General features: G+C 34.9%; 4 protein-coding genes across 5 annotated transcripts; 3 read left to right on the top strand and 1 right to left on the bottom strand.

Annotated features, from left to right (window-relative positions):
* The first annotated feature begins 2679 nt into the window (after window positions 1-2679).
* Window positions 2680-8303, top strand: LOC140968744 (transmembrane 9 superfamily member 1-like). Its single transcript, XM_073429839.1, has 12 exons — window positions 2680-2991; window positions 3666-3858; window positions 3946-4050; window positions 4191-4208; window positions 4285-4379; window positions 4480-4632; window positions 4821-4955; window positions 5092-5258; window positions 6057-6151; window positions 6301-6674; window positions 7427-7700; window positions 7834-8303. The coding sequence occupies exons 1-12, from the start codon at window positions 2917-2919 to the stop codon at window positions 7899-7901; spliced, it is 1752 nt and encodes a 583-aa protein (XP_073285940.1). The 5' UTR covers window positions 2680-2916; the 3' UTR covers window positions 7902-8303.
* A 1057-nt stretch (window positions 8304-9360) lies between these two features.
* On the bottom strand, window positions 9361-10791 carry LOC140968830 (uncharacterized). The gene is made up of 2 exons (XM_073429950.1): window positions 9718-10791; window positions 9361-9630 (listed from the first exon to the last, which is right to left on the bottom strand). Exons 1-2 carry the CDS (start codon window positions 10771-10773, stop codon window positions 9436-9438), a joined length of 1251 nt encoding a protein of 416 aa, XP_073286051.1. The 5' UTR covers window positions 10774-10791; the 3' UTR covers window positions 9361-9435.
* A 3989-nt stretch (window positions 10792-14780) lies between these two features.
* On the top strand, window positions 14781-21944 carry LOC140968737 (ran-binding protein M homolog). Of its 2 annotated transcripts, none has more exons than XM_073429825.1 (10): window positions 14781-15333; window positions 16285-16431; window positions 16678-16764; window positions 16936-16981; window positions 17494-17570; window positions 18235-18403; window positions 19162-19230; window positions 19822-19881; window positions 20844-20930; window positions 21421-21944. In XM_073429825.1, the coding sequence occupies exons 1-10, from the start codon at window positions 14948-14950 to the stop codon at window positions 21691-21693; spliced, it is 1401 nt and encodes a 466-aa protein (XP_073285926.1). In that variant the 5' UTR covers window positions 14781-14947; the 3' UTR covers window positions 21694-21944. The 2 variants fall into 2 exon arrangements, with proteins under 2 accessions (XP_073285926.1, XP_073285927.1); XM_073429826.1 differs by having other exon boundaries at window positions 14782-15333; window positions 18241-18403.
* Window positions 21945-23467: 1523 nt separating this feature from the next.
* Window positions 23468-26218, top strand: LOC140968817 (wall-associated receptor kinase 2-like). Its single transcript, XM_073429933.1, has 3 exons — window positions 23468-24497; window positions 24586-24756; window positions 24873-26218. Exons 1-3 carry the CDS (start codon window positions 23549-23551, stop codon window positions 26111-26113), a joined length of 2361 nt encoding a protein of 786 aa, XP_073286034.1. The 5' UTR covers window positions 23468-23548; the 3' UTR covers window positions 26114-26218.
* The last annotated feature ends 235 nt before the right edge of the window (window positions 26219-26453 follow it).

Here is a 26453-nt window from a genome sequence, read left to right as displayed (position 1 = left end):
ATGGATTTGAGCTCTTGGCTCGGCCGCAGCAGACCAAGGTATTTGCTGTTGATCCTCGCTCTTCCTTTCCTTCTCCCCCTATTCTGCGCTACCTATCCCTTTATTTGCGCTGTGGAAGTATGCTTCCGGATACGCAAGAGGCGGCGGAAGGTGACGGTGGACACAGGACGAAGTGGGCGTCGCCGCCTTGACGGAAGAGGGGATGAAGTCGGTTTGATGCAGAGGTACCTGGAAGACCAGCTCCTGCTAGTGGTTGGATCGGTGCATCAACTTGGAGACGCTGGTGGGGACGAAGCCCGGAGTTGATTGGGATAATGTGGAATATTTGGATAGCCGGAGGACTCAAATGCAACGGCATTTGATAATCTGTGTTAATTAATGTGTAAATACACAAAAGTCAACAATACGACAGTGAAAGTGATTATTGTGTTGTTAATTGAGTTTTAACATATGAAATTTGACTTCCATTTCCACAGCTATCTGTATTTCTTTTTCACTACACAATTTGGTTAAAATGTGAAAAAGGTTTCGAGATTTTGTTTGTTTGTTCAGGTGAGAATCGATGGCAATCAATTAAATGGGTTATTGACTCATAAAATTTCTATAAATAATAAATCATCTACCTTACACAACTAAAGAGTCCTCTCAGCTTGTATGGATTCATGGTTCTATGATGCTTCTGGGCGAGGGTCCCTTGGGCATGGATTGTCTGCCTGCCAAAGCATATTTTTCATTCCTTGGCGTGCCTTTTATAAAAATAAAAACTTATGGAAAAAGGTATTTCGTGTTGAAAAGAGTATCTTTCATAAAATAAAAACTTATGAAAAAAAGTTTTTTGGTGTTGAAAATAAGAGTTATAAATATTGAAAATTAATGTGTGATGATATATGTAATGATTTAATTATATTTTGATTATTTTCAAAGAAATTCTATAAATATGTGTCTTAATTTGTGAAGAAGATACACAATTGAATGATTTTTTTTTTTTTATAAATTGTGTTGTTTAATATATTTCATGAGTTTGAGATTTTATTTTTTACCGTAAATTTTTATTTTTAATATTTTGAAGTTTCATAATTAATAAAATGATATTTTTTAAAAAATAAAGAACGGAAGGATCATAGTCTCACATATATATATTTATTAGAAAAATGAGATTTGTATTTATTTATAATCGATAAAATAATTCGAACGAGTTACGTAACGAACAAAATTATTTCTCAATTATCAATTAGGATGAATAAGAAATTAATTGAATTCAAATTTTATCGAGTGGAAATATTGAATCGAAAGGATTATGTGTTATTATATTATAATATTATATATATATATATATACTATTTTAAAAACAAATGGTTGATTTGTCTCACAAGTGATATACTGTTAAAAGAAATGCTTTCATAATCAGATTCAGATTGATGATTGAGTCGATCCACTTTAAAATTGCATGTATTGTGTTGAAGTTTATGGGATGACAACCGATTTTAGTTTTTGGGTAAGAGAATTGGTTGGTATTGTTTTGTGAATGCAAATGTAATGGGATGATAATGCATTTTTCTTAACGGATTGCAAGTTGAATTATTGTTATATCGGTGCCATTTTCTATTGTCATTGCTAGAATTTATGTTGCTTTTGTTAATTACAAATTTATTTCCAGAATTCTCATTGACAACTTCAATGCAACTCATTTTCTAGTTCATTCACAATTTAAAAAATACTCATTAACATAATAAAATTTCTTCGTTCATATCTACAAAATATGACAGGAATTACATGTGAATTATACCAAAATACTCATTAACACGATAAAACTTGTTCATTCATACCAACAAAATATGAGAGGAATTACATATGCATTACAACAAATGATCATCTGCCTAACCAAAGTTCACAAAAAACAAACATCAACTTCACTTGAACAACAAAACCATGAGCACCAAGAGGAAAAATACACAAGCAACCCAACTAACATGAACATATTCGTTTGCAACTGAACCATTTTCTATCTCATGCACCATAGACATAATCTCGCCCTTCTCAGGTTGTCTTTCCGCACCACCATAGCTGTTGTAACTCGCACTAATGTCATCAACTGATTCACCTTTCACCTTCATTTGATAACAAACAGTAGCTTCCATGCTTGCACCAATGGAAAAACTCACATTGGTTCCTTATATAGTAAAGTATTTCCTTTGATTTTTTTTCTTGGATACCACAACCCGAATATTAGATGAAATAATACAAAACATAGTGGCTGAGTGTTGTGCTTCACGTTCGATTTTTTGCATCTACTTTGTGACTCCATTGTTGCCTTGAAATTGAAGTTTGGTAAGCCACTACCTTAAATTCACGACCTCAATAATGACAAAGAACATGAATAAATTTCTTTGACAAAGGAAAGACAATTTAATTAAATCATATAAAGAAAACCAAAAAATGATAAATAATTATATATGTGATATCGCAACATCCATTAAAAGGTAAATCGAACAAAAGTTTTTAAACATTCTCGTTTTTACGCTAGTCCTTGCGTTAGGTCAGAAACACCACTGTGTATTGGTGCCCTTATTAATATGTACCTTTATCAATATGTTATTGAATGAATGTATTTTCTAGTCAAAAAAAAAAACCTTTTATTTTACATTAGGGGTTGTGACAAATAAAATTTTCAAATATTAGCCTATATTTATTTTAGACACGGTTGTGTACATTATGAGAATGTTACTCAGATCCAAAAAAATGGGTAGCAATATTAAGTTTAATCTAAGCGTTATATATCCTCGGAAAATCCAGTTCCTATTGAGATCTGAATTGTACACAGGAATTTAAGTGAGAATTGAAGAAAAATTGATCTTCGTACTTCGCGCATTATTGATACAGATCCAGCAGTATCTGTATCGCAGTGAAATTCAAGCGATGTGCGGCATCGTTCGAACACTCTGCATCTTTATTATTTCGTTCTTGTTCCTTGTTTCCTCCACTCTTGGAAAGGTGAAGATGTTAGTTTTATGAACTTTATTTGTTTGGCTGTTTGCATGCCCTGTTACTACAATTGTTCTTTATGTCATGGGGTTGTGTAGTTTTTGATTGCTTCTATGCTGATTTTGGTTGAATTTGATTGTCGATGGGTTTCGTAGTTCGGTACAACTGGTAATGTGTCGGCGAGGAAAGGAATTTGATCTAGTATGTACGGGAGAAGCAAGTAACAGAGTTGTCTCCCCCCACCCCACCTCCAGAATCACGATGAATGTGGAGAAGGTCGCACAAAAAGTTTTAAATACTGATAAATTATAGCGGACTATTACCCTTTTCCTCCTTTTTCTTCAAAAAATTTGTCCTTTTTAGGGTAAAGAGACGTGGGCTAGTCGTCACCTTGACGTTCAACAGGTTTCCTTTAGTGTTCTTCGAATGCATGCAGTTTTCTGCTAATTTTGATTTCTGTGTTGTTTACGTTGATCTGTATTTCTTTCTTCGGTGAATTTGATTCTTAAATTGCTAGATTATATGTACAAACAATCACATATGTACACTCTGTCCGATTTGATCATAAAGTTTATGCCTTTTTCTTGAGTTTCATTTTTGGAAAACATAATTTCTCAATTTTGTGATGTAGACAGAATGTTTACGTTATGCCTTTTTAACAGTTGACATTGTAAAATATGCAGTATCAAGCTGGTGACCCCGTCACTCTATGGGTAAACAAGGTCGGCCCATTTAACAATCCCCAGGAAACTTACAATTATTATAGCCTCCCATTTTGCCGGCCATCTGAAAATGCTGCTCACAAGTGGGGTGGGCTTGGCGAGGTTCTTGGTGGGAATGAACTTATAGATAGCCAAATTGATATAAAGTTTAAGAGTAATATTCTTTAACCGAATTTTATCTAGTTGCAATCTTTTATCTCCCAGAATTTTGGCCATTTAATTCTACAATATCTTTTTGCAGGGGATGTAGAGAGGACTACTATTTGTGAGATTGAACTGGACTCAGTTAAGGTTAAGCAATTCAGAGAAGCTGTAGAGAATTTATACTGGTTTGAATTTTTTATGGGTAAGTGTCCCGTGATTGTACATGAGATGACACCACACTGGTGTGGCTAGGCATTTTTTTTCTGTTTTTATTGTTTTGCATTCTCACTCTTTATTTCTAACTTGTGTTTCTGTATGTGTGCATGGCTCTTTGGCAATAAGATGATTTGCCATTGTGGGGTACGTTTGTATATCTTTATACGTATAATAGGTTGGCTATGTTATATTGTGATTAACCTTCACTTCATCTGTGAAGGTTTTATCGGTGAGGTGCTTCCTGATAGAACTCGTGATATAAAGCATGTGCTTTTTACACATAAGAATCTCATCATCAAATATAATGAAAACCAGGTGGCTTCAATGAGATTTTTGGTTTGTTCGACACAGTAATTATTTTATGTTCCTGGTGCAAGTACATTTTATATTTCAAATTGAATATTTGTGCTTGCAGATCATTCACGTCAATCTCACTCAAGAAGTTCCTAAACCACTTGAAGAGGGAAGAGTGTTAGATATGACTTACTCTGTCAAATGGGTTGCAACCAATATAACGTTTGCACGCCGCTTTGACGTTTATCTAGACTACCCCTTTTTTGAGCATCAGGTATTTAATTATTTCTTTAAACATATGCCTATGTCTTTGATATCAACTATTCTGGTAACATTGTATTACCCAATGACTGATCACTTTTCTTTGAAGATACCATTGGGAGCATATAACAGCTATTCAGTTGATCCAATGATTTAGGTTATTCCTCCTTGTCATCTTATCCAAGAATGATCATTTTGCAGATTCACTGGTTCTCTGTTTTTAATTCTTTCATGATGGTGATTTTTCTTACTGGTCTGGTTTCAATGATATTGATGCGCACCCTTCGCAATGATTATGCTAAATATGCTCGGGAAGATGATGATCTTCAGACTCTGGTAGTGATTTCTGAACATTTTTTTGCCTGCATAAAATATGCTGAAATTTGTTCCTGAATGGTTTTTTGTGCTGCGTGCCTTTTTATTTGCTTGCACCATGAAGTAATTCCTTTAAATTCTTACTCTTCTTGTATAGGAGCGGGATGTGAGTGAGGAGTCTGGGTGGAAACTTGTCCATGGTGATGTATTTCGGCCTCCCCAAAATTTGGCTCTACTCTCAGCTGTTGTTGGCACTGGTGCTCAATTAGCAAATCTTGTACTTCTTGTCATCATTTTGGCAATCATCGGGATGTTATACATAGGGTATGTCAAAGGCATGTATTTGAGATTTTGGATCCCGCTGGTATTTAATATGAGTTAAGCAGTAGATCTAGCGTGTTTCGATTGGGATCATATTTAACGACGACCCGAGGTTGGAAACTTTAAACTCATATGACAAACACAATAGTTGATATAACATACAAACAGTTTCTTCGAGTGTAGCTTTTAAGTTGGATTTGATTCTTTGTTGGCAAATCCAAGTTATTGGGTCCGTTCTTGTTTATGTGAGTTTGATATAGTCTGGGTGGTCTGTCATTTTTCCTTTCAGTGCCTCCTAACCTTTTTCAGAAAGAAAGAAAATAATGAAATTAAGAATTTGTAAATTAAAATTCTTTATTTTCAATAGAAATCTTGTATGACTTATATATTGTCAGTGGCGTCATCTATCCTTTATTTTGTCTACAGTAGGCATTAAATAGTTGATTTCACTCTGTATGACTTTGCATCAACTTGCAGTGACTAAATTTTTATAATACAATTTTTTCTCTACCTAGACAATTTATAGTAATTTACAGATCGTACAAAATGTTAGTAAGGCTCATTAGTTTTCAACTCCCTCGATGATTGCCTCATAGTTCCTGTTTCTTCAACACTTTTTACGTTGTCCCTATGTTTTTGAGTCAGTAGTTTTTATTTCTTTTTTGGCTACATGAAATTCATCTTCCCATGTTTAGCACTATCATGGTGTCAGCTGCTCCAAGATATCTGAATTTTACTATTTTGTTATACTCAATCTGACTTGTTTCAAGTGATATAACCTTCTGTTTTCTTGTATATCAGGAGAGGAGCAATTGTCACCACCTTTATCATCTGTTATGCATTCACCTCTTTCATTGCTGGTTATGTGAGTGGAGGCATGTATTCTCGAAATGGGGGTATGTTTCTTTTTGACTGTCAACTCTCCTCTCCTGACAACTCTGGGGCCTTGCCATCTATTGTAATAATTTTATTGGAGCTTAAATTTTCCTTTGCCTATAAATTGTTACACCCCTTTAACATGTTATAAAACTAAATGATTACTCAGGTAAAAAATGGATAAAGTCAATGATCCTCACTGCATCACTGTTTCCTTTCATGTGCTTTGGTATTGGGTTTTTCTTGAATACTGTTGCCATATTTTATGGATCGCTAGCTGCCGTACCCTTTGGTACAATTGTGGTTGTTTTCATCATATGGGGTTTTATTTCTTTCCCATTGGCACTTCTTGGTACTGTTGTTGGAAGAAACTGGAGTGGTACTCCAAACAACCCTTGCCGAGTAAAGACAATTCCTCGTCCGATTCCTGAGAAAAAATGGTATCTCACGCCATCAGTTATCTCTCTCATGGGTGGTCTGCTTCCGTTTGGAAGCATTTTTATTGAAATGTATTTTGTCTTCACTTCCTTCTGGAATTACAAGGTAATTCATGTTTCATTATGCATCTGAGCATCTATTTTGGTTCCATATCTATAGTACAAAGTACAATTGGATGTCGTAAGTTCTTATAGTTTGAGAGTGATGGATCATATAAAGCTCTAATAGTTTATTTGAAAGTAAGTTCTTAAAAATGTTTGGATAAAATCCTTCATTCAAGAAGACAAATTGAGAGGGAACTGCAACAAATCAAGTTAGTAGAAGAGAGAAATACCGAGGGAAAAGAATTCAGAGAATACTTGGGATTTTGGGATGAATATTGAAGTCATCTTGATCAAAAAATATGTAATCTTCATAAACAAATTGGCAGGGTTTTATATTTTATAAAAGATTTAATGAGACCTTATAGCTTATTTTTATTATCCATATGATTTTTTAAAAGAAATTAACTGCCATTTGCAAACATCTTATAAGTTATTAACTATCTTATAAGATGTTTGAAACAATTTATAAGGTGATCCAAACAGTTTCAAATGTTACAGGCTGTGCTACAGTATTTGGAAATGTGATCACTTTTGGCCTTGAGCGAGTGAATATCTTGGTAAATTTGGACAATTGGATATGAGTTGCCGTTTGAAGTGAGTGGCTAGAAGATTTAACTCTTGAATAAACTGTCATAAAATTATAGTTTTTGACATGAATTTTCGAGTTTTAGCTGAGGATGATCATAAACGGATTTTCCTCTATCTGGTAATTGAGGGAGCAACATGTGTAATTTTTTGCTGTTTTGTTTTCAGGTTTATTATGTCTATGGCTTCATGCTTCTTGTGTTTGTAATTCTGATCATCGTCACTATTTGTGTTACAATTGTTGGGACTTATTTCTTGCTGAATGCGGAGAACTATCATTGGCAATGGACCTCATTCTTTTCTGCTGCCTCTACTGCTCTTTATGTGTACCTCTATTCCGTGTATTACTATCATGTGAAGACTAGGATGTCCGGCTTCTTTCAGACCAGCTTTTATTTCGGTTACACTTTGATGTTCTGTCTTGGTTTGGGAATACTATGTGGTAAGTTAGTTTGTTCTCTTCTTCCCGCCCTTACGCGAGGCATGAAAGAGCTACTTTTATCATTGCAGTTAGAAGTTCTTCCTATTGGTTTTTGACATTGTTAATAACTATTTTATCTGCTGTGAAATTTCAGGTGCAGTTGGATATCTGGGCTCTAGATTGTTTGTCAGGAGAATCTACCGAAACATCAAATGTGACTAATGTTAGTTATGTGCAAAGGAGAACTCGGGTTTGGCTATTATTTTACAGGAAGTTAATTGCCCATTGCACGATCATGGAATCCCAGTTCTGCAGAGTCGCCAAAAAATTTATCTATTTACAGAAATGAACGAAGGACGGAACAAAAATGGCTAGAAGGCTCAATTTTGCCTTTCTCCTATATACCTCTTGGCATGATTTTGCTGCGAAATTTGTTTTACCTATAAATCTTGATGTTTTGGCCTTGGTTAGCTGCCTTCTGTTTTATTTCATTTATTTGACGTGCCGAGACTTCTGACTGTTCATTATGTGATTATCAAATTTCAAGCGACTGGCGAGTCACTGGCATTGAAATTGTGTTCGAAATTTGTTGTCGATTTTGTAGATATATCAATGTTATTAATTAAATGTTTTAAATAATTGTGTTGGTTACGTATTGTGTATTTCCTAATATATCATTTTTTTCATATATATTTGTATTTTTCCAAACAATAATAAGACCAATACATTTTTACGAGGTTATGATAATCAGTTATATTAGAACCAATACATCCTTACGAAGACAGTACAATTGTATAAGAAATGTTTCGATAAGAAACACATTAATATTTATCTGGTTTTTTCATTCAAATGACTGTATCTCACAATATGATATAAAAGATCATGAAACAAAATTTTAGCCTAAAATATATAAAGGATTGTCTGTAGAACACAAAAAAATATTCTTAATGTATTCTTGAACTAAGAAACAAAAAACATCAATTAATTTATAAGATTTTTAAAAAAGATATGAAATTAATTTATAAGATTTTTAAAAAAGATATGAAGTAGTCGAACCTTAACGTTACATCAAAATTTAAAAGAAAAAGGTAGATGAAAGAAGTTGTATATGAAACATGAGCAAAAAATGATTATTTGTCCAGATGAAACATTATAGAGGTACACTTCTTCAATGAAACACCAGAATCAACCGAGAAACGCTCACACGAGGATTTCCATTTTATTAAGCTCAAGAAGCCGAACACCGAATGCTCGTAAATTTGTCAAAGATCCTTCGGTAGATGAAGTGCACCTTTTTGCCGCACTCAATGAAGATGATGTGTACTTGCTAATAAAATTTGACAATACAGATAGATAATCAAAAATGTAGATTCGTAAATATATAAAACTGTATTCATATAATTAATAAAATAATAATTTTTCGAAAACCTACTTATATAAATAAAAATCCGTCAATATCATAAATTAATAATTATATAAAAATACAGACATAACCAATAAAATTTAATAAAATAATTACATTATTAATTTTTTTTTTCAATTTAAATCTTGTAATTTAATTTACATTGCTCATATTCCATTAGTGTCTGTTCGTACGATCAAATTTTTTATTTTGTGTTGCTTAATAAAAATATAAAAAATAATTAATTTACCGATTAATTAATAAGTTTTTAAATAAATTTCAAGCTCCCGACACTGTAAACAGATGTTTTAGTTTTACTGTACACTGAAGGATACACAAAGACCACAACAGAAATTAACAGGTAGTAGCAGCATGCATACGCCGGCCTAAGTGAAGGAGGTGACATGTTAGGGACATGAGAGTCATAAAGTTGAGGAAAGACGAAGTTGAATTCAGCATCTCGCTCTTCCTCGTTACGCTTCTTCCGGCTGTTCCTTTTACTCCGCCTCCTCCTTCCTTCTCCTCCTCCTTCATTCTTCCCAACACCACCTACCGTCAAATATTAATTAATTAACTTTTACATTCGTGTTACGTACATGCAAATCATAATTTAGGAATTAGTTTTCACGTGCAAACCTTGGTCGCGCGAGGCTGTAAGTAGAGCAAGTTCACCAAAATCATCACGATGGACATCATGAGATTTGAGGCTTGGAAAATCCCAACACCCTTCGCGTTCGTCTGAATACTCATCAAATGTCCCAGCAATGCCATCCCCACGCTGTATGCCATGGCCTTGAAATACACTGGATATATCTTGCTCTGCACAAGACCAAACTGGTTCCTAGGCAGTGCAGAGGCCAAGACATAACTCAATGCAAATGTGACCCAAACACACGTCCCATAGGCTACCGCGAATCCCAGCAAATGCAGCGCAATGAACGCCATACTCAAAGGCGGCATCGCGTACTCAAACATGTCGAAAGCGACTTCACGGGCCCGCCTTGAAATGTCGCTCAATTCTTTCTTCCCTTCTTCTTTGACCTCACGCGCACCCTTCTCAGCTCTTTTCGAGGCGTTTTCCACCGTTTCTTGTGCGCCTTCTTTTCCCCCACCAGCCTTTTCACCTAACATATCTTTTGCTTTACTTGTAGTTTCACTTGCAGCATCCTTCGTACCTTCTGCTGCTTCCCGTGCTTTATCATAGGCCTTGTGAGACGCATCTTTGACCTTGCAAACGGCCTCACTCGCTTCTTCTCTAGCCTCTTCCTCGACCTCATAAGACATATCCTCCGCCTCATGCACCTTCCCCGCCACCCCTTCCTTCGCTTTTCCCATGGCACACTCGATTTTGGGCTTGCACTTACCATAAGCATCGCACACGAGCTCTTTCGGACTAAGCCCACGACGCACTCCGTTTTCTTTCATTAGTTTCTCTCTCGAATTCTCCATTGATGTTCCGGACAATTTCTCCTTCGCATTCTCACGATCAACTTGGTCGTGTAATATTGCATGAGGTAAAATCGAAATCTTGGTATTTCCGGCATCTTTTCCAAATTCAACAACAACTACTCGATGCCCTTCTTTTACAATAACATCTTCTCCTGAATTCCGCTTCTCTCGAGTTGGAGAAAGAACCGCAGCTGATGTTACAAGTGATGCAAATATCAAAAGACCCAAAGCCAAAACATTCATCACTGTCCTTCCTCGCTCTCTCATTAATTTCTTCTGTGAGCAGATCTTAAATCTTTGGAATTAATGGACATTATAAATCTCAATCTGCAATGCCACGTAACCTATAACTCGTCATATTCATGCGACACGTGGCATTCTGCAAGTTTTAGCATATCATTAGTATGGGGCAGATTTATGTTTTTATCTTTCTGGAGTTTATCTCATTTCACCTGCGGCGTTCCCATTTCTTTTTGGGATCTCGTTATGTTATAATTTTCAAATAATCTTCAAAAGATCATAAATTTTGTTCCCTGAATATTTATGTAAAAATAAAATTCGATGAGGAAAAAGTTATATTTTACATTTACATTTACACGCTAGCCCCACTAAAATCAATAATTTATGACTTCTTCAAAAAAATTAATACTTACGAAAAAATTTAACTTCATCTAATGTGAAAATCATTTAAAAATGAAATTTTTAATATTTCTCAAATTTTATTCGTCTAGTACCATATTACATATCCAAATTTAATATTTATTATACGAGGATTCTATCAAGATTATAATTATTATATAACTTGTGCCGTAGAAATTTGAAATTCTTGCTTCTAATTAGCAAATAATATTTTCCATTTCTGAGGATGGAGGAAAATGGACTAATGAGCTACAAGTAACAATGAAATAGACAATGGGCTCATCAGACCAAAGTTAAACAATGGGCTCAACAGCCGAAAAATCCAGTCTAATTAAGTTATCAAATCGTTCCAGCCCAATTTCTCTTTGTTCGCCTGGTTCCTATGCGAAACACCTGTCTCGATTTCATCTACAGGCTACAGCTTTGAATAACTCAGTAACAATCCAGATTTTCCGAAAGATATATTTTTGCACTTTCGACTCTCTCTAGAAATCGAATTTCACCTGGGATTTTGCGCTATTTCTTTCGAGGTGAGTGTTTGATGTTTCAGTTTATTTTGTTAATTGTGTTGGGCAGAAAAATTGAGAGCGAGATATTCTTTAGGTTAGCGTTTATTATCTTTTAATTGAATTCCCTTTAGTTAAATTTGGATTTGGGATTCTGGTGTTAATATCAGTTTAGTTGAATTTTGTTGATAGATCGAAATGCAGAAATATCACCAAGTACAGTGCTTGGAACAGTTAATAGGCATTTCGCCTTATGCTATTTTGTTGGTCCATTGGACATGTTTTTTCTCTAGCTCCATGCTTGGAACAGTTCATAGGAATTTCGCCTTATGTCATCTTTTTTGGTCGATTGGATATGTTTTTTCTCTAGTTTTCAACTAACTATATTGAACAGATGGGAACAGTCAATTCGGAACTAGAAGAACTGTTCCAAGAGAAAAAGCGTGTTAGGAATCCCTTTGTCCCAGTTGGTAAATTTCTCTTCCAGTCAATCTTTTGTAATTTGTTTATGCTTATATTTTTGTACATTTGAGCTTATGCTTAACATTCTCATTATACGATTAGCTTTACTTGTTACTGTAAGTAAGTGAAGTTGATGTTCTTTATGCTCCTTTGTCCCCATTGGTAAATTCCCATTTATATAGCACTTTGTAGTTTGTTTGGAGCGCTTGACAGCTTTAAGCCGCTATTTGTATTTGATATGTATCTTGGTCTAGTTGATATTGAGAATGCAGACCACATCATCAACCCTAATTTGTTAATAGCCTTTTGTAGTTTCATCCATTTTGGTAATTCTATTCTTAATAGAAAATCAAATTTAGGCTATAGTTTAATAGGTGAATCTAAACCCAAGGTATTAATTTGTCAAGCTTGTATGTCACGCCAGGATTTGCTATGGAGCCGTGTGGTACTCGTAAAATTCCATTTCATAAATGTTCCTGCAAAGAGCACTGCTGATGAACTTTAACTATTATAGATGGAGAAAGAGCTGTGAATGTGCATAAGATGTTTTGCTTAGCAATCAATTGGGAGGAGAACATGGTTTTTAGATAATTATTTTTGTCTTCATATGAAGTGACCTTGATACACTGCAAGCCGAATTATCACTGTCATAGTGGTTGTAAAATGTCCTTTTGAAAAGTGGTGTCAGCTTGTTATAGCTTTTTTGGAGTACAATTGTTCCTGCAATTAAGTTGTATATCATGCAAGCCTTGTGGTAGATAGAAGAAGTTAGGTGTGAAATGTAAGAGCCTTGGTTTCACAGCTTTCCCAGGAGTGAAAGTTGAAATAAGAAAGAACTAAAGCAGAATTATGTTTGTTACCTACCTTTTAAGGTGGCATGCGTGGCAAGCTTGGTCCAAGGGTGTAAAGAATAGCGAAGGGTTCAATTTTCGAATAACCCCCAATCATTTTACCAATCTCTTGGATCAACTTTCCTTATAGCCTGAAAGTACATATTTGCCAGCATGGTAATGGTGCAAGCCTTTTGACAGGCGAACATACTAATGACTAAACTCGTGGACTGTTTTTTCAACGTATATCAGAACTTTCTTCAATCCATTATAACATTGAGGGCTTTTGTGTTTCAGGTGCATTTATAACTGCAGGGGTTCTTACAGCTGGTCTGATTAGTTTCAGACAGGGGAATTCTCATTTGGGTCAGAAACTAATGAGAGCTCGTGTGGTTGCTCAAGGTGCCACAGTCGCACTAATGGTTGGAACAGCCTATTACTATGGTGAGAAATTTTGATAATATGCAATGTACGGTGCTGCTGAATGAGCTCCGCCACACCTATACTCTCCTTGTGACGAATAATCTTCTTTTTTTTTGGACATATTTCCTTTAATTTCTGAGTTCATTTCGGGCTACGAGGTGAAGATCTGTATCTTGCTCGTGCATTTTAATGAGCATTACATGGCATTGTATCTTACAGTTAGATGCTAAATAATAAGTATGATATACATTTATTGGTTCAAGTATACATGAGCGAAGCAGTATATAGTTTTCTGTTTTGACTCGTATATTCCAATTTATCTGCTCTGAATTGAAAGGATAAACCCTCTCAAAACACGTAGTTGTCGGCATGTGCTAATACAGAGTGGATATAGCCTAAAAATTGAATAGTTTTTTTAAAAAAAACGTGAATACGCGATGAACAATGGCTATATATGACCGTGTGGCTTGGAGTGTGCGTGTCTAGTTAATTTTATTCATATTTTACAAGTAATGAAATGCTAGTTAGATTTTTTTATGTTTTTTAAATAAAACATATGATAAACTAGGTATATAAGTCTCGAGTTACAATGGAATTAAGCCACACAGGTCAATGACCATCTATCCATTCTAAATTAGAAGACAACGAAAGAGCTTTTCTTGCCAATAGACGAGCCTCCCCATTAGCCGTCCTTTTCATGTGATGGAGCGATAAAAATGAAGCTTGTTCGAGCATACATTGGATTTAATAATTAAATCTGTCAAGGGTGATAATAATTTTAATAATTAAAGGTTTGAGATAATATGGCAAAATTTCAAATTGAATTCGAGTAAAATGTTTTTGTTTTTTGCTGGATTTTCTCTGTTTTTGAATTTATATTGATTATAAATTAATCTTGAGTCGAACTATATAAGATCCGCGATAAAGTTTTCTCCATATTTTATATGTGAGAAGGGTGAAACTTACCAATATTCACAATAAAAAGTAATATTATTAGCATAAAAAGTAATAATTTTTCATGAATGACTCAAATAAGATATTCGACCCATTAAATTAATCCGTGAGACCGTCTCACAAGAGTTTTTTTGACCGTAAAAAAGCCTTCGGATACATATGTCAGCAAGAGACATCCCATTAAATCTTTACTCGGTCAGATATAATAAACCCAATAAGCATAAGGAAACGATGGATTTAGCGGGCGGATATTACCCAATTATTAACATCAAATTTACCCGCCTTGTTCAAGTCTAAGCTAGAAAACCGTTTTTAACCGATAAAAGCGTTTCAGCTCTATCTGTTTATAAAGTCGCATTCCGTTTAAGTTCCAGCGCTTTTCAGGCACCCCCCTCTGTATATATTTATTTATAAAAATAATTAAAGTGGAGTACGCATGTACTGTAGTTAAGTCCTGATTGGAGGGGAGAAAATATTAGGAACAGTAAAAGTTCTTCAAGCCCTAATCTTCAAGATACCTAGCCTTAAGTTTCATTCTTGATTTCCCCATCGAAGATTCCCCCCATATTTTCTCCGTAGCAATCTTAATTGATCCTTCATAAAATGTCTGAAACAACTTCACAAAATCAATTGCCATCGCCCAACGGTTTTACTGGATCCTACTTCCTCCAGGTTTGGCGCAACACTTCCGTAACCCTAACACCGGAAAGTAAATCTGAATTTGACGAGAATGGTGAGGAGGCTCCAACTGCGCTAGATACGGTAAATAGCTCAGGTGGGTTTTCATTGGTAGGACCCGACAAGCTTTCGGTATCGTATCCAAGCGTTAATTTACATGGACACGACGTCGGAGTCGTGCAGGCGAATCACGCCGCACCAATGAAGCGGCTGGTTTATTATTTTGAGATCTTAGTGAAGAATGCAGGTGCTAAGGGGCAAATTGCCATCGGATTCACCACTTCTGCTTTCAAACTCCGTCGCCAGCCGGGGTATGTGTATTGTTTTATCCTTGTGCACGCATTATGTATTTTATCTGGGTTATGTTATTTGTTATTTGCATTTTGATGTTTCTTGAACCCTGCTTACTTCAAATACGTGCGCTTAAGGAGCTTTTTAACCAAGTTATTATGCTGTCGAGACCAAGTTTCAAGTTTTACAATGTTTGAATGGGTATAGTACGCAACGAAATAAAACTTTTTAAATTTTTTATTAAAATTTCAATTATCTCATGCCAATAAATATACTAAATAACACATATATATAACTTTAATTATCCCATGGTAATTAATATTAATGGTAGAATAGTCAGATTTTTTTATTTTGAAGGGAAGGGTTTTGATGGGAGATGATGGGCGGTAGGTTTCTTTTGTTTTGAACAGAAGGTTTTTTTTTTTTTGAGTTTAAATTGATGGAAATTGAAAGTGTTTAATTTTAAATGAGTTAAATTAAAAATTGAAAAAAAATTCGCTATTAAGCGCCTTTAATGATGCTTAATGTGGTCAACCTACTGTTGACCTTTTTTTTTTTCCTTTTTTTTTTGCTGAATCGTTGCGGTTTCGTCACATTTCGCGTCAATCTCTTTTTTTAGAACACTGATTATGTGTGGACACAGGATTTATTTATTGTTTTTTTTACCCTTTAGATTTGTATACATTTTACTTGGCTCTGGAAGGACAAATGCCAGTAAAGTTATTCAGGTTATTCTATTTGATATTCATTACGAAGTGATGGTCATGTTGCAAGTTTAGGTGGAAAAATTTCGAATTAAAAAAGCTGCTATACGTGTTCAGAACTAAACCAGTACATATGGTATAAATACATATTGTAATATTTAGTTGAGATTACTGTTTAGCTATTTCTCCCATTTTAGGTCATTGTTTTCAAGTTTTACACTGTCTTTTGCATTCTGAAGTCATTGTTGATCCTTCTCTATTTGACAGATGGGAAGCAAATAGTTATGGATATCATGGGGATGATGGGTTACTTTATCGTGGACGTGGAAAGGGGGAGACATTTGGCCCAACTTTCTCCACTGGTGATACAGTGGGAGGTGGTATAAACTATGATACACAACAATTTTTTTTCACGTAAGATATTCACTCTTTAGGATTATTTATAAAGTTGGAATTCTCCATGCTTTAGTATTTAATAACGGCTTGTTGGTTGAGAACAAAGTGTTATCTAGCTCTTTTTAACTGGTTTCTTATAAACATATCTTTATTTACTTGGGTTGGGCGTCATTCAACTTTATTACTCATTTCTTAGGTTCACTCGTGAATATTCTTTGTTTTTTTTAGAATTTGAATATTCTTTGTTAATCACCTATTTAACAGGAAAAACGGTGCTGTAGTAGGAACTGTTTATAAAGATGTCAAGGGTCCCGTGTTTCCCACGGTTGCTGTTCACAGCCAGAGTGAAGAGTATGTGTCATGACAATTATTCCATTATTTGTATATATTTTTTAATGTGAGCTACAATAACATATGCCTTCTTTTCATTTGTTGTTCTAATTTGTGCTACATGTCAACGCGATAGTGAGTTTCCTTTAATAATTGAACTTCTCAAAGTTGTACATTGATCTATTATGACAGGATAACTGTTAACTTTGGAAAGGATCCATTTGTTTTCGATATTAAAGTAAGTTTTACATCCATCTTCTTTTGTTCAATGAGCCATCTTAGTTGCTCGTCCGCTGTCTCTTCCCTTGTTAACTGATTGAATCATGCTTTGCTTAATTCATGTTGTACGTGCTCATTTCTGAAAAAAGTATCCATTAATACCGTCTTCACATTTATACATCAGAATCATTATGTAGTACTAAAAGTTTTATTACTTTTGATTTAAACTGCATATTTATTAATCAGGATATTAATTCAATTATTGTTTGCTGAAATGCCAATGTGAATGGTTTGACCTGTCAAATCAAGGGTGAAAAAATAACCTACAGGCTACAGCCTGTGTGTTTTATGAATGAAGGAATTTTCGTCTATAGTTTTATTTCGATGACAAATCTGCTTGCATAATCCTTATTCATTATGTGCTGTAAAATAGGACGGAAACTTTCTATAAAATGCCATTTGACACATCAATACATTTCGATTGATTCAAAATGCTGTATTCCCTTACAGTCTCTTGTATATGTCAATCAGGCATATGAAGCAGACCATAGATCAAGGCAACAGATAGATATTGACAAAATCTCAGTGCCACAGGATGCTGGTTATGGGTAAGTAAGAAACAACTATTCAAAAATTGTTTCGAAATTTATAATTGGCATTTCTTTATTATTAACGCTCATTTTAAGGTCTCCCTAAGGGTTTCTGCTTAATTATGCGTATGAAATTCCAATATTTTCTTTTCACAACTCACTTTCTTTCCATTGAGTCACAATCCTATAATACTATCAGTCATCGCCAATAACTAACTGTTAAATTCTTACTTACGTAGCGAGTGGCTTTTTCAAAGATACAAAGAGCGTATTAGTGTTATTGGCTTCTTGAGTATTGGTGAATATCGTTCGTAAAGAATTCGGTCAAAACATAAATGCTCTGTTTGCTGGGCTTTAGGAGTTCCATACTAGAGCCCAACCAGTGTTTGGCTTCAAAATTTACTACTCAAGTGCTCATCATTTCATATTCCAAATAAACTATTTGGAACATAATGTTACACATTTTTTTTATTCTTTTTCTATGTTTTACTTATCATCACTTTTCATTTCCCTGTATTCATTACATTGTATCTCTTTTAATGTATCACATCGATTTTCAAAATCCAAGTTCAAATACCATTTCAAAACTTTTTTTAACATTTTTTCTCGAAACTTTTGAGTTGAGTTGGTTAAGCAAAACCAAATGCCACCAAAGTCTTTGACAAATTTCATTTGTATATTGTTTCAGAATAGTTCGGTCCTATTTACAACACTATGGGTATGAAGAAACACTTCAACTATTCGACATGGCTAGTAAAAGTATGGTTCCTCCGATTTCTTTAGCATCAGAAATTGGCTGCGGTGAAGAAGATTCGGTGTATGCTTTGAATAAAAGGAGGACTCTTCGTCAGGTTCATTCCAAAGAATATACCTGTTCACTGAAATTCATTTATTGAAGTTACAATTTAGTTTATATGTCTAAGCAGGGACTCTCTTCTATACTATTGAATTTGAAAAATGCTTAATCATTCTACTTTTTATCTTCTCCCTTTTTGCAAGGGTTGAACAATAGTTTCTGAGTTATATGCAGTTCACAAGAAAATTTAGGTTTTCCTCTTGTGGATTTAATAGGCAACTTAACAGAATATAACTGGAGCATGTTAGGTTTCATTGGTACATGCACAGATGCTCTTTCACTGTTTCATGATACATTCATCCAATCATTGTATATTCGTGAAGTTACCATGGGCATTGATTCTTTACAGTCATGCTACCTGGTTCCATATGGCCTTGTGCTACAAGAGCACGCGCTTCAGTCTGCAGATACCCTTAGGTGCTCATTGTATCATTATGAAAATCAAAACTGGCACTGTTATACTGAGTTCTAAAAGCAAGGGTGTCAGTTGATTGTTAATTTCATAACAACCAATAGTTGTCTATGCCAACTGGATGTCAACTAATTTAGCTATCATAATTAAGAGTTCAAGATGGGTTGACTTTTGTCTACCCCTGATATATTAGAGAAAATTCACAGAAAAATTGTGGCTATAGGCAGGTTTGATTGGATCAACCGCAATTTTTTCACCAAAGTGGGTTTAGTCATCCTATTTGATTAGCAACTTTTGTACCTGGAATAGCAATTAATAGTATCCTTTTCTTGTTCATGTAGCTAATAAGGTGTGGCAAGGTTGATGATGCATTTGCAAAAATTCGGGAATGGTATCCTCAAATTATTCAGGTAGATTATCTCGAGCCTTTTCTTTGTCGCCTTAATGGCATGACATTTTTATTGATATTATTATATTTGTAGCATCTTATTAATCTTAATGAGGAGTTTTCTTTACTTTTTTCACCTCCATCCTCTTGAGACATTCCTCATCCTTTGCTGAAATTTTTTTTCTATCATTATTCTTTTGGCCTGACGTATATCTCATAAAAATAAATTGACTCCACCTGAAATTCGTAATTTGTACACTTGACCAATGGCAATATGAATGGTTTAAAGATAAAAGAACTCATTGTTGATCTTTTGTGAGAACAAGTTTTAGTTTGAGTAGTTGGTGATAGATCCACCATATGAATATTCTAGGATCTCCTGGTTTTATCATTACAAGATTATGCCCGAGAATCTCATCATATTGATACATTTATTTAATCATGTCCAGCATGTTTTTTTTAAATTGATTGTCATAATGTATAATTGTTATAGCTCCTTATTCTCACATTTTCCTTTTCATGCAAGTTTTTATCTTCAGATTGTCACTACTTAGTTTGCTGTTATGGTTAATACCTTTTTCACTATCCTTAATGAATCTGCTGCTCTATGCAGGATGATGCATCGATTATTTGCTTTTTGCTACATTGTCAAAAATTTGTTGAGCTAGTTCGGGTAAATATCTTTTTCATAATACTCTAACCGAGCTTAGGCATGTCGTGGGTGTACAATATTCACCCTTTTCTTTCAATGTGTGGGCCTTAGTGTATGCGAAGGACAGGAAAGTGATGAATGAAATTGTCTGCTTCAGATTTTATTGCTAAACAGTGATGATTTGGTTTATACCGCACCTCGCCCATATTTGATGTAGAAACTTTTCAGTATGCTTAGATGTCTGGAGTATCCTGTAATAATCTCAAGTGGATCACTTTTCAATTTCAAGACTAATGATAAAGCTTAACCAGGGTAAAAGTATAGAGCTGCCATCACCTTATATTTGTGTCTTTCCTTCAGGTTGCGTTTGGATGGATTTGATTTCAAATCCATTATTTCTATTTATTGGCTTGTTTAGATTGACTAAAATGAGTCATTTTCAAATCCACAACATATCAAGTTAGACATTTTCAATGGTATTTGTGATGGATTTCAAATGACAATTGTTTTAGCTGTATTTGAAATTTATTCTTCAAATCTTTGCCAAATCAAATCTCTTCCTACAAATAAAATCCTTCCATGCAAATGCAATTTTATATTTTTTCCTATTTTATTTTGGGGCAGGACCGTTGGGTATATATGGGTATCTACACTTTGCCTCTTGCAAAGTCAGCATGTAGCCTTTATTGTGCCAAGAGAATTTGAATTAACCTTAAAAAAGGATGTCATTAAAAAAATTAGGAATTAATATCAAGGTTTAGTTCAATATGACTAGCCTAAAATTTATTTTTCATACTTTATTTCAGAGTTTAACTCAATGCTTTATGTTAATAATTTTTTAATCTGGAATTTATTTGAATAATTATGTTTAAAAATGTAGTTTATTCTTCCCGTTTTTGGGAAAAGGGAAAGTTTAGCCTTGTATCAACAAGTGGCAATTTTCTCTGAAAATCTGATTTTTTATTTTGCTCAATTTGTGTCAGGGTGGAAAGTTAGAGGAAGCTATATTTTATGGCAGAAGGGAGTTTCATAAGTTCAAGATTTCATCAGATTTTGATGACTTTGTTAAGGTAGAGTGAAGAAGACTTGATGTTTTACTCTAATCTCTGACATATGCATGTACTAATCTTTGTTGTCGTACGTTCTTCATGAACTGCTTGCATGAACCTGTTGACTGCTTGCTTGTGTGTTTCTTAAGGATACACATATAGCAAACAATTTTATACAAGCTATCTTTGTTGAGACCATTTTGAGAAGTTGCTTATTGGCTTTTCTCCTTGCGAGTGTAATTGGGTGCATACTTAGATTTTCTTCTCTTGGATGTGGAGTTGGCTTTGGTGGCATATTATGTTGACATCTGCTGGACAGAACCCCCAGAGCGTGTGTCCTGAGAAAAGATAAAGGAAAATTGCTACATAGGATATGGCTTACTTGTCCCGCTGACCGTATCGTGTTGGATGTTAATGTTGCTAACCCCTTTTGCCTTCTGTTTCAGCGCGAGGATGGATTTTGAGCAACTGCTTGTTTTATGACTTTAGCTATTTTTTCTTCTCCTGCCAGGATTGTGCAGCTTTGCTAGCTTATGAACAACCACAAAAATCCTCTGTCGGATATCTTCTTCGTGATTCTCAACGGGAGCTGGTGGCTGATGCAGTCAACGCCATGATTTTGTCAACTAATCCAAACATGAAAAACTCAAGACTTAGCATGCACTCATCTCTTGAGATGCTAATAAGACAGCTCACGGCTTGCTTCTTCGAGAAGAGGTCCTTGAATGGAGATCAAGGGGAGGCTTTCCATCTGCTCAGAATTCTTGAGAGTGGTAAGAAGTGATTTCAACAGACTATGTCCACCTTCAGTGTAAATACATATATAAGTTCAGTCAAATCTTTCTGAATTCCGCAATCCATTATAAAATCATTGTAGATGGACACAACTGGAAGTCTTTTAACTCTTCATTTGCAGTAGTGTTTTTCTTTCTCATGGAATTGTTTCCATTCTGTTTATTTATTATGTTCACGACTGCATAGCACCAGATATCTATATATTAGCAGAATGAATCGAGAGTTCGACTTGTCATTTTACGTTTAGAGATCTATTTAGGTTAGACCGTAGTTTGCAGAACAGTGGATTGTTGTCAGAATTTGAATCATTTCTATTTTAGGTTTCTTGGCAAAGGAAAATATTTTTGTATCTGTGCACAATTTTAGTCGACCGGTTGTGCATCATGTTCACAATATGTGCAATTTGATGTATTAGTATCTTCTTTGTGTGTGTGTATGACTATGAGTACCTCAAATAAATGTTCAAGCGCGCTCTTGAATACGAACTCTTGAAAAAATGATTGTCTTATTCATCAAATTATTATTTATTTAGACTTTTATTTAGTATAATAAAGTATACTTAAATGTTCATATTTCTATTATAGAATAATCATTTTACTAAATCTTATATGATATTTAATTTTGTAAATTTAAATTTGAGAAATAATATAATGCTATATATATGTATTATATTATACACATAATGTATGTGACCAGGTTCACGTCTCTGTATATATAAAAATAGTTATTATAGTTATAATACAATTTTTAACATATTTGTAATTATGTATAGATAATGCGTAAATTTTTTAATTTTGGTAATTTGGACATTAAATGGTATTTTGGGTAAGTTATAAATTTATAATATATTTTTATTTTATTTTTTATTAAATTGAAAAAATTTTGTTTTGGGATGGAGAGATATTATATTGAATCAATGAACCATTGTTCCACTTTTTCCCCCGAAAGCATAAAACATGTCGTTCTTGAATCTTGCCTGGATGGACGTAATTTTTTTTATTAAAAAAAAAAAACCAAAAGCCATTTTTTAAATGATATTGTCAATGTAAGATTTAAAAGAAAACGCAGATTAATTTGATTTTTCCTCGGAATAGATTGTTATTGACATTCAAATTTTTACAACCAATTAAAATATCGGCGTCCTAGAAGAAACAGTTATAATATGAATATTTTGTTTTGTATTTTAATTTATGAACCTTTGACAGTTAAATTTTCGAATCAAATGATCATTTTCATTTATTTTCACTACTAATTTAATGCTTGTCACATGTCAAATCATCATGCAAATATAAAAAATAAAACTCATAAATAGAAAATTAAGCCCAATTGACCCATTCGTTCTCTGATTATTTCCATTCGCAGTTGCCGTTTTAGTTGTTATTTTACTTTGTCATAATATATGAAGAGAAAGACCTCCGAATTTTCTCCTAAATCCTATAAAACGAGATTTGTTCGTGTTCTTATTTAGTCGGAAGTGATTCGAATTTTATTTCAACAACTAATGTCATAATATTTTTATTTACAAGGGAAAATATATAGTAGATATGATTATCTAATTTACCTCTTACAAAATATATTGCAGGCAGATTATTCAATATGGAGCCCAACATGATAGGAACCCATCAGACCAGTCTTCTTCGGCTGCTGCTGCAGGCTTGACCCAGAGTCTTTGCACAAAAAGAGATAATTTTCTTTGTTTTTTAAGAGAATTACGATATATGTACGGTTACTGATGGTTAAATATACGATTATATATTGCTTTTGACATTACCAAACGATCCCAAGTGGTAGTTTTATAATCTCAAAACAATGTGTAATATAATTTTTAGAAGAGTAATATGTAAATGAAAAGTATGTTTTGCCTTACTTCACAAATTCAGTTCTTTGATTTGCACCGAACTCGGTTCTTGTTGAAAATGGCAATATTCCCACTGCTATTTCTTGTTTTAAGATTATCGTCAGCGCAGCAGCCAAGTTACCCCATAGCAAAGTCGAATTGTCTCGATCGTTGCGGCGACATAGAAATCCCATACCCTTTCGGCACTACCGAAGTCTGCTACCAGGCCCGCAGTTTTTGGGTCATCTGTAACCAAACTTTCGACCCCCCTAAACTTTTCATGCAAAATTCCGCCATAGAAATCTTGAACATATCACTCGATGGCCAGCTTCGTATCTTGCAGTTCATAGCGCACGACTGTTATGCTGTTAACGGCACGAGAACTACACGGATATCCAATAATGAACCCTGGTTAAGATTGCCCACAAACATAACAGTGAATAATACTCACAACAAGTTCACTATTGTGGGATGTGATACCAATGGCTTTGTATCCGGGCTGCGGCTGAACAGCCTGAATCGGAAGTATAAAACCGGGTGTACTGCAATCTGTTACGCTGAGGATGATTTGGAACAAGGGTCTTGCTCGGGCGTGGGTTGTTGTCAAACTTCTATTCCTAAGCAAGTTCGGAGAGTGGAGCTGACTCTGGGGAGCTATGATAATTATTCTCTTGTCAAAGATTTCAATAATTGCAGCCATGCTTTTCTTGTCGAGGAAACCTCGTTTAGCTTTTCGCCGGAAAATCTTACAAACTTGAACAGTGTGGAGAAGCTTCCTATGGTGGCCGATTGGGCCATTGGGAACGAAACATGCCAGCAAGCAATGATGGATTCGTTCAGTTATGCGTGTAAGAGCCACGATTCCGAGTGCTACAAGCCCGATAATGGTAATGGATATCGGTGTTCTTGCAAAAGTGGTTATCGAGGAAATCCATATCTAATTGATGGCTGCAAAGGTATGCGTAGGAGTAACACATATTGAAGCTTTGTGTTTCAAGATTTTTTACTTTCTAACATGTTCTGGGTTCTATTGTTGTTTTGCAGATATCAATGAATGTAACGATCCAAATCTAAACAAATGCGAAAAGCAGCAGTTCTGTAGAAACACGGATGGCAATTTCACATGTGTCTGTCCCAAAGGGTATCACGGCGATGGGAGAAAAGAGGGAAAAGGCTGCGTCCGTGGTGAATCAGTAATTTCTAGACTTGTTGCAGGTTAGATTGAATGATGCTTCCGTTGATTTTGAAGCCCATTTATTGAGAAAAACAGTACAAATCAAAGGATCTTATAATATTTCTGTTTTCCATCTTGACAATATAATTGAAATCAGGGATCGCTTTAGGAGTAGTTATTCTGCTATTGTCTGCTTGCTTGTTGTACTTGGAACTCAAAAGGAGAAGTTCGATCAAGATGAAGCAACAGTACTTTATTCGAAATGGTGGCCATTTATTGCAAGAAAAGCTTTCAAAAAGAGAGAGAGAAAAGCTTTCAAAAAGAGGTGGATCACCTGACACGGTGGCTAGACTTTACAGTTACTCCGAGCTGCAGAAGGCAACGAATAACTTCCATGACAGTGTGATCATTGGGCGAGGAGGGTTTGGTACTGTATACAAAGGTTTCTTACCAGATAACAGTATAGTAGCCATCAAGAAATCCAAACAAGTTGACCCAAACCAAGTCGAGCAATTTGTCAATGAGGTGTATGTTCTTTCTCAAATTAACCACACAAACGTTGTCAAGCTCCGTGGTTGTTGCTTGGACACAGAAGCCCCTCTTCTAGTATATGAATTCATTAGCAACGGCACCCTGTCAGAACACATACATGATCAGGCAAAGGCGCGTTTTCTTGACTGGGACATAAGATTAAGAATAGCCACAGAAACAGCAGGAGTGCTCTCATATTTGCACTCCGCAGCATCACCTCCAATCGTTCATAGAGATATCAAGCCAGCAAATATACTTCTAGATGACAATTTGACAGCAAAAGTGGCTGATTTTGGAGCTTCAAGATTGGTTCCTGTGGATCAAACTCAGTTATCTACAATGGTTCAAGGAACTTTTGGATACCTTGATCCCGAATACATGCAAACAAACCAACTGACCGCGAAAAGTGATGTTTATAGCTTTGGAGTAGTTTTGGTGGAGCTACTAACAGGCAGGAAGGCTTTAAGCTACGATAAGCCAGACTTGGAGAAGAATTTAGCCCACTTATTCCTCTACAAACTAAAACAAGGACTCTTATCCGAAATTCTCGATGATAACATTTTGTCTAAGGCGAATAGTGTGCAACTAACAAAAGTTGCTAGGCTTGCAGAGGGGTGCTTACACGTAAAAGGGGACGATAGGCCGAATATGAAAGAAGTAGCCATGGAACTCGAGGGGCTCAGAACTGGAGTACAGGCACACTCGTGGGCTCTAACCAAACATAATGTAGAAGAGATGGAATCCTTGCTTCGTGAGGGATCCAATTATCCCTTTTTCAATGCCAATGGTACAGATAGCAGCACGAGTAACACATATGATAGCCTTAGAGATCACATAATATTATCGATGCGAACCGATGGGAGGTGAAATGTTACTATTTAGTTGAATAATAGCATTAATACTGTAAAATGGTTCGTGATTTTCATCAATCTCTGTGTACTATATAATGTAACATGTGTAACAAGCGTGTTGTACAATTATAATTTGTTCTCCGGTTATGTTCACAAATGAGTTCCGTTTCGCATTCTGTGTTGGTTTACGTACAGGCGAAAAGTTGGATTTCATTCAATTCCCAGATAATCAGTATCTACTATAATTTGAATAATTTACACACACTCTAGCAATCAATTTTTATACTGTTTCTGCAAACTATTTTCTGATTTTTTAAAAAGAAAATCCGTATTTAGAAAATCACGCGTTCATAACA

The sequence above is a fragment of the Primulina huaijiensis genome, unplaced genomic scaffold (assembly GCF_012295235.1).
Source record: "Primulina huaijiensis isolate GDHJ02 unplaced genomic scaffold, ASM1229523v2 scaffold37775, whole genome shotgun sequence".
Classification (NCBI taxonomy): domain Eukaryota; kingdom Viridiplantae; phylum Streptophyta; class Magnoliopsida; order Lamiales; family Gesneriaceae; genus Primulina; species Primulina huaijiensis.
Note: the sequence above shows the minus strand (reverse complement) of the source record. Positions and strands in the feature narration are given on the sequence as shown.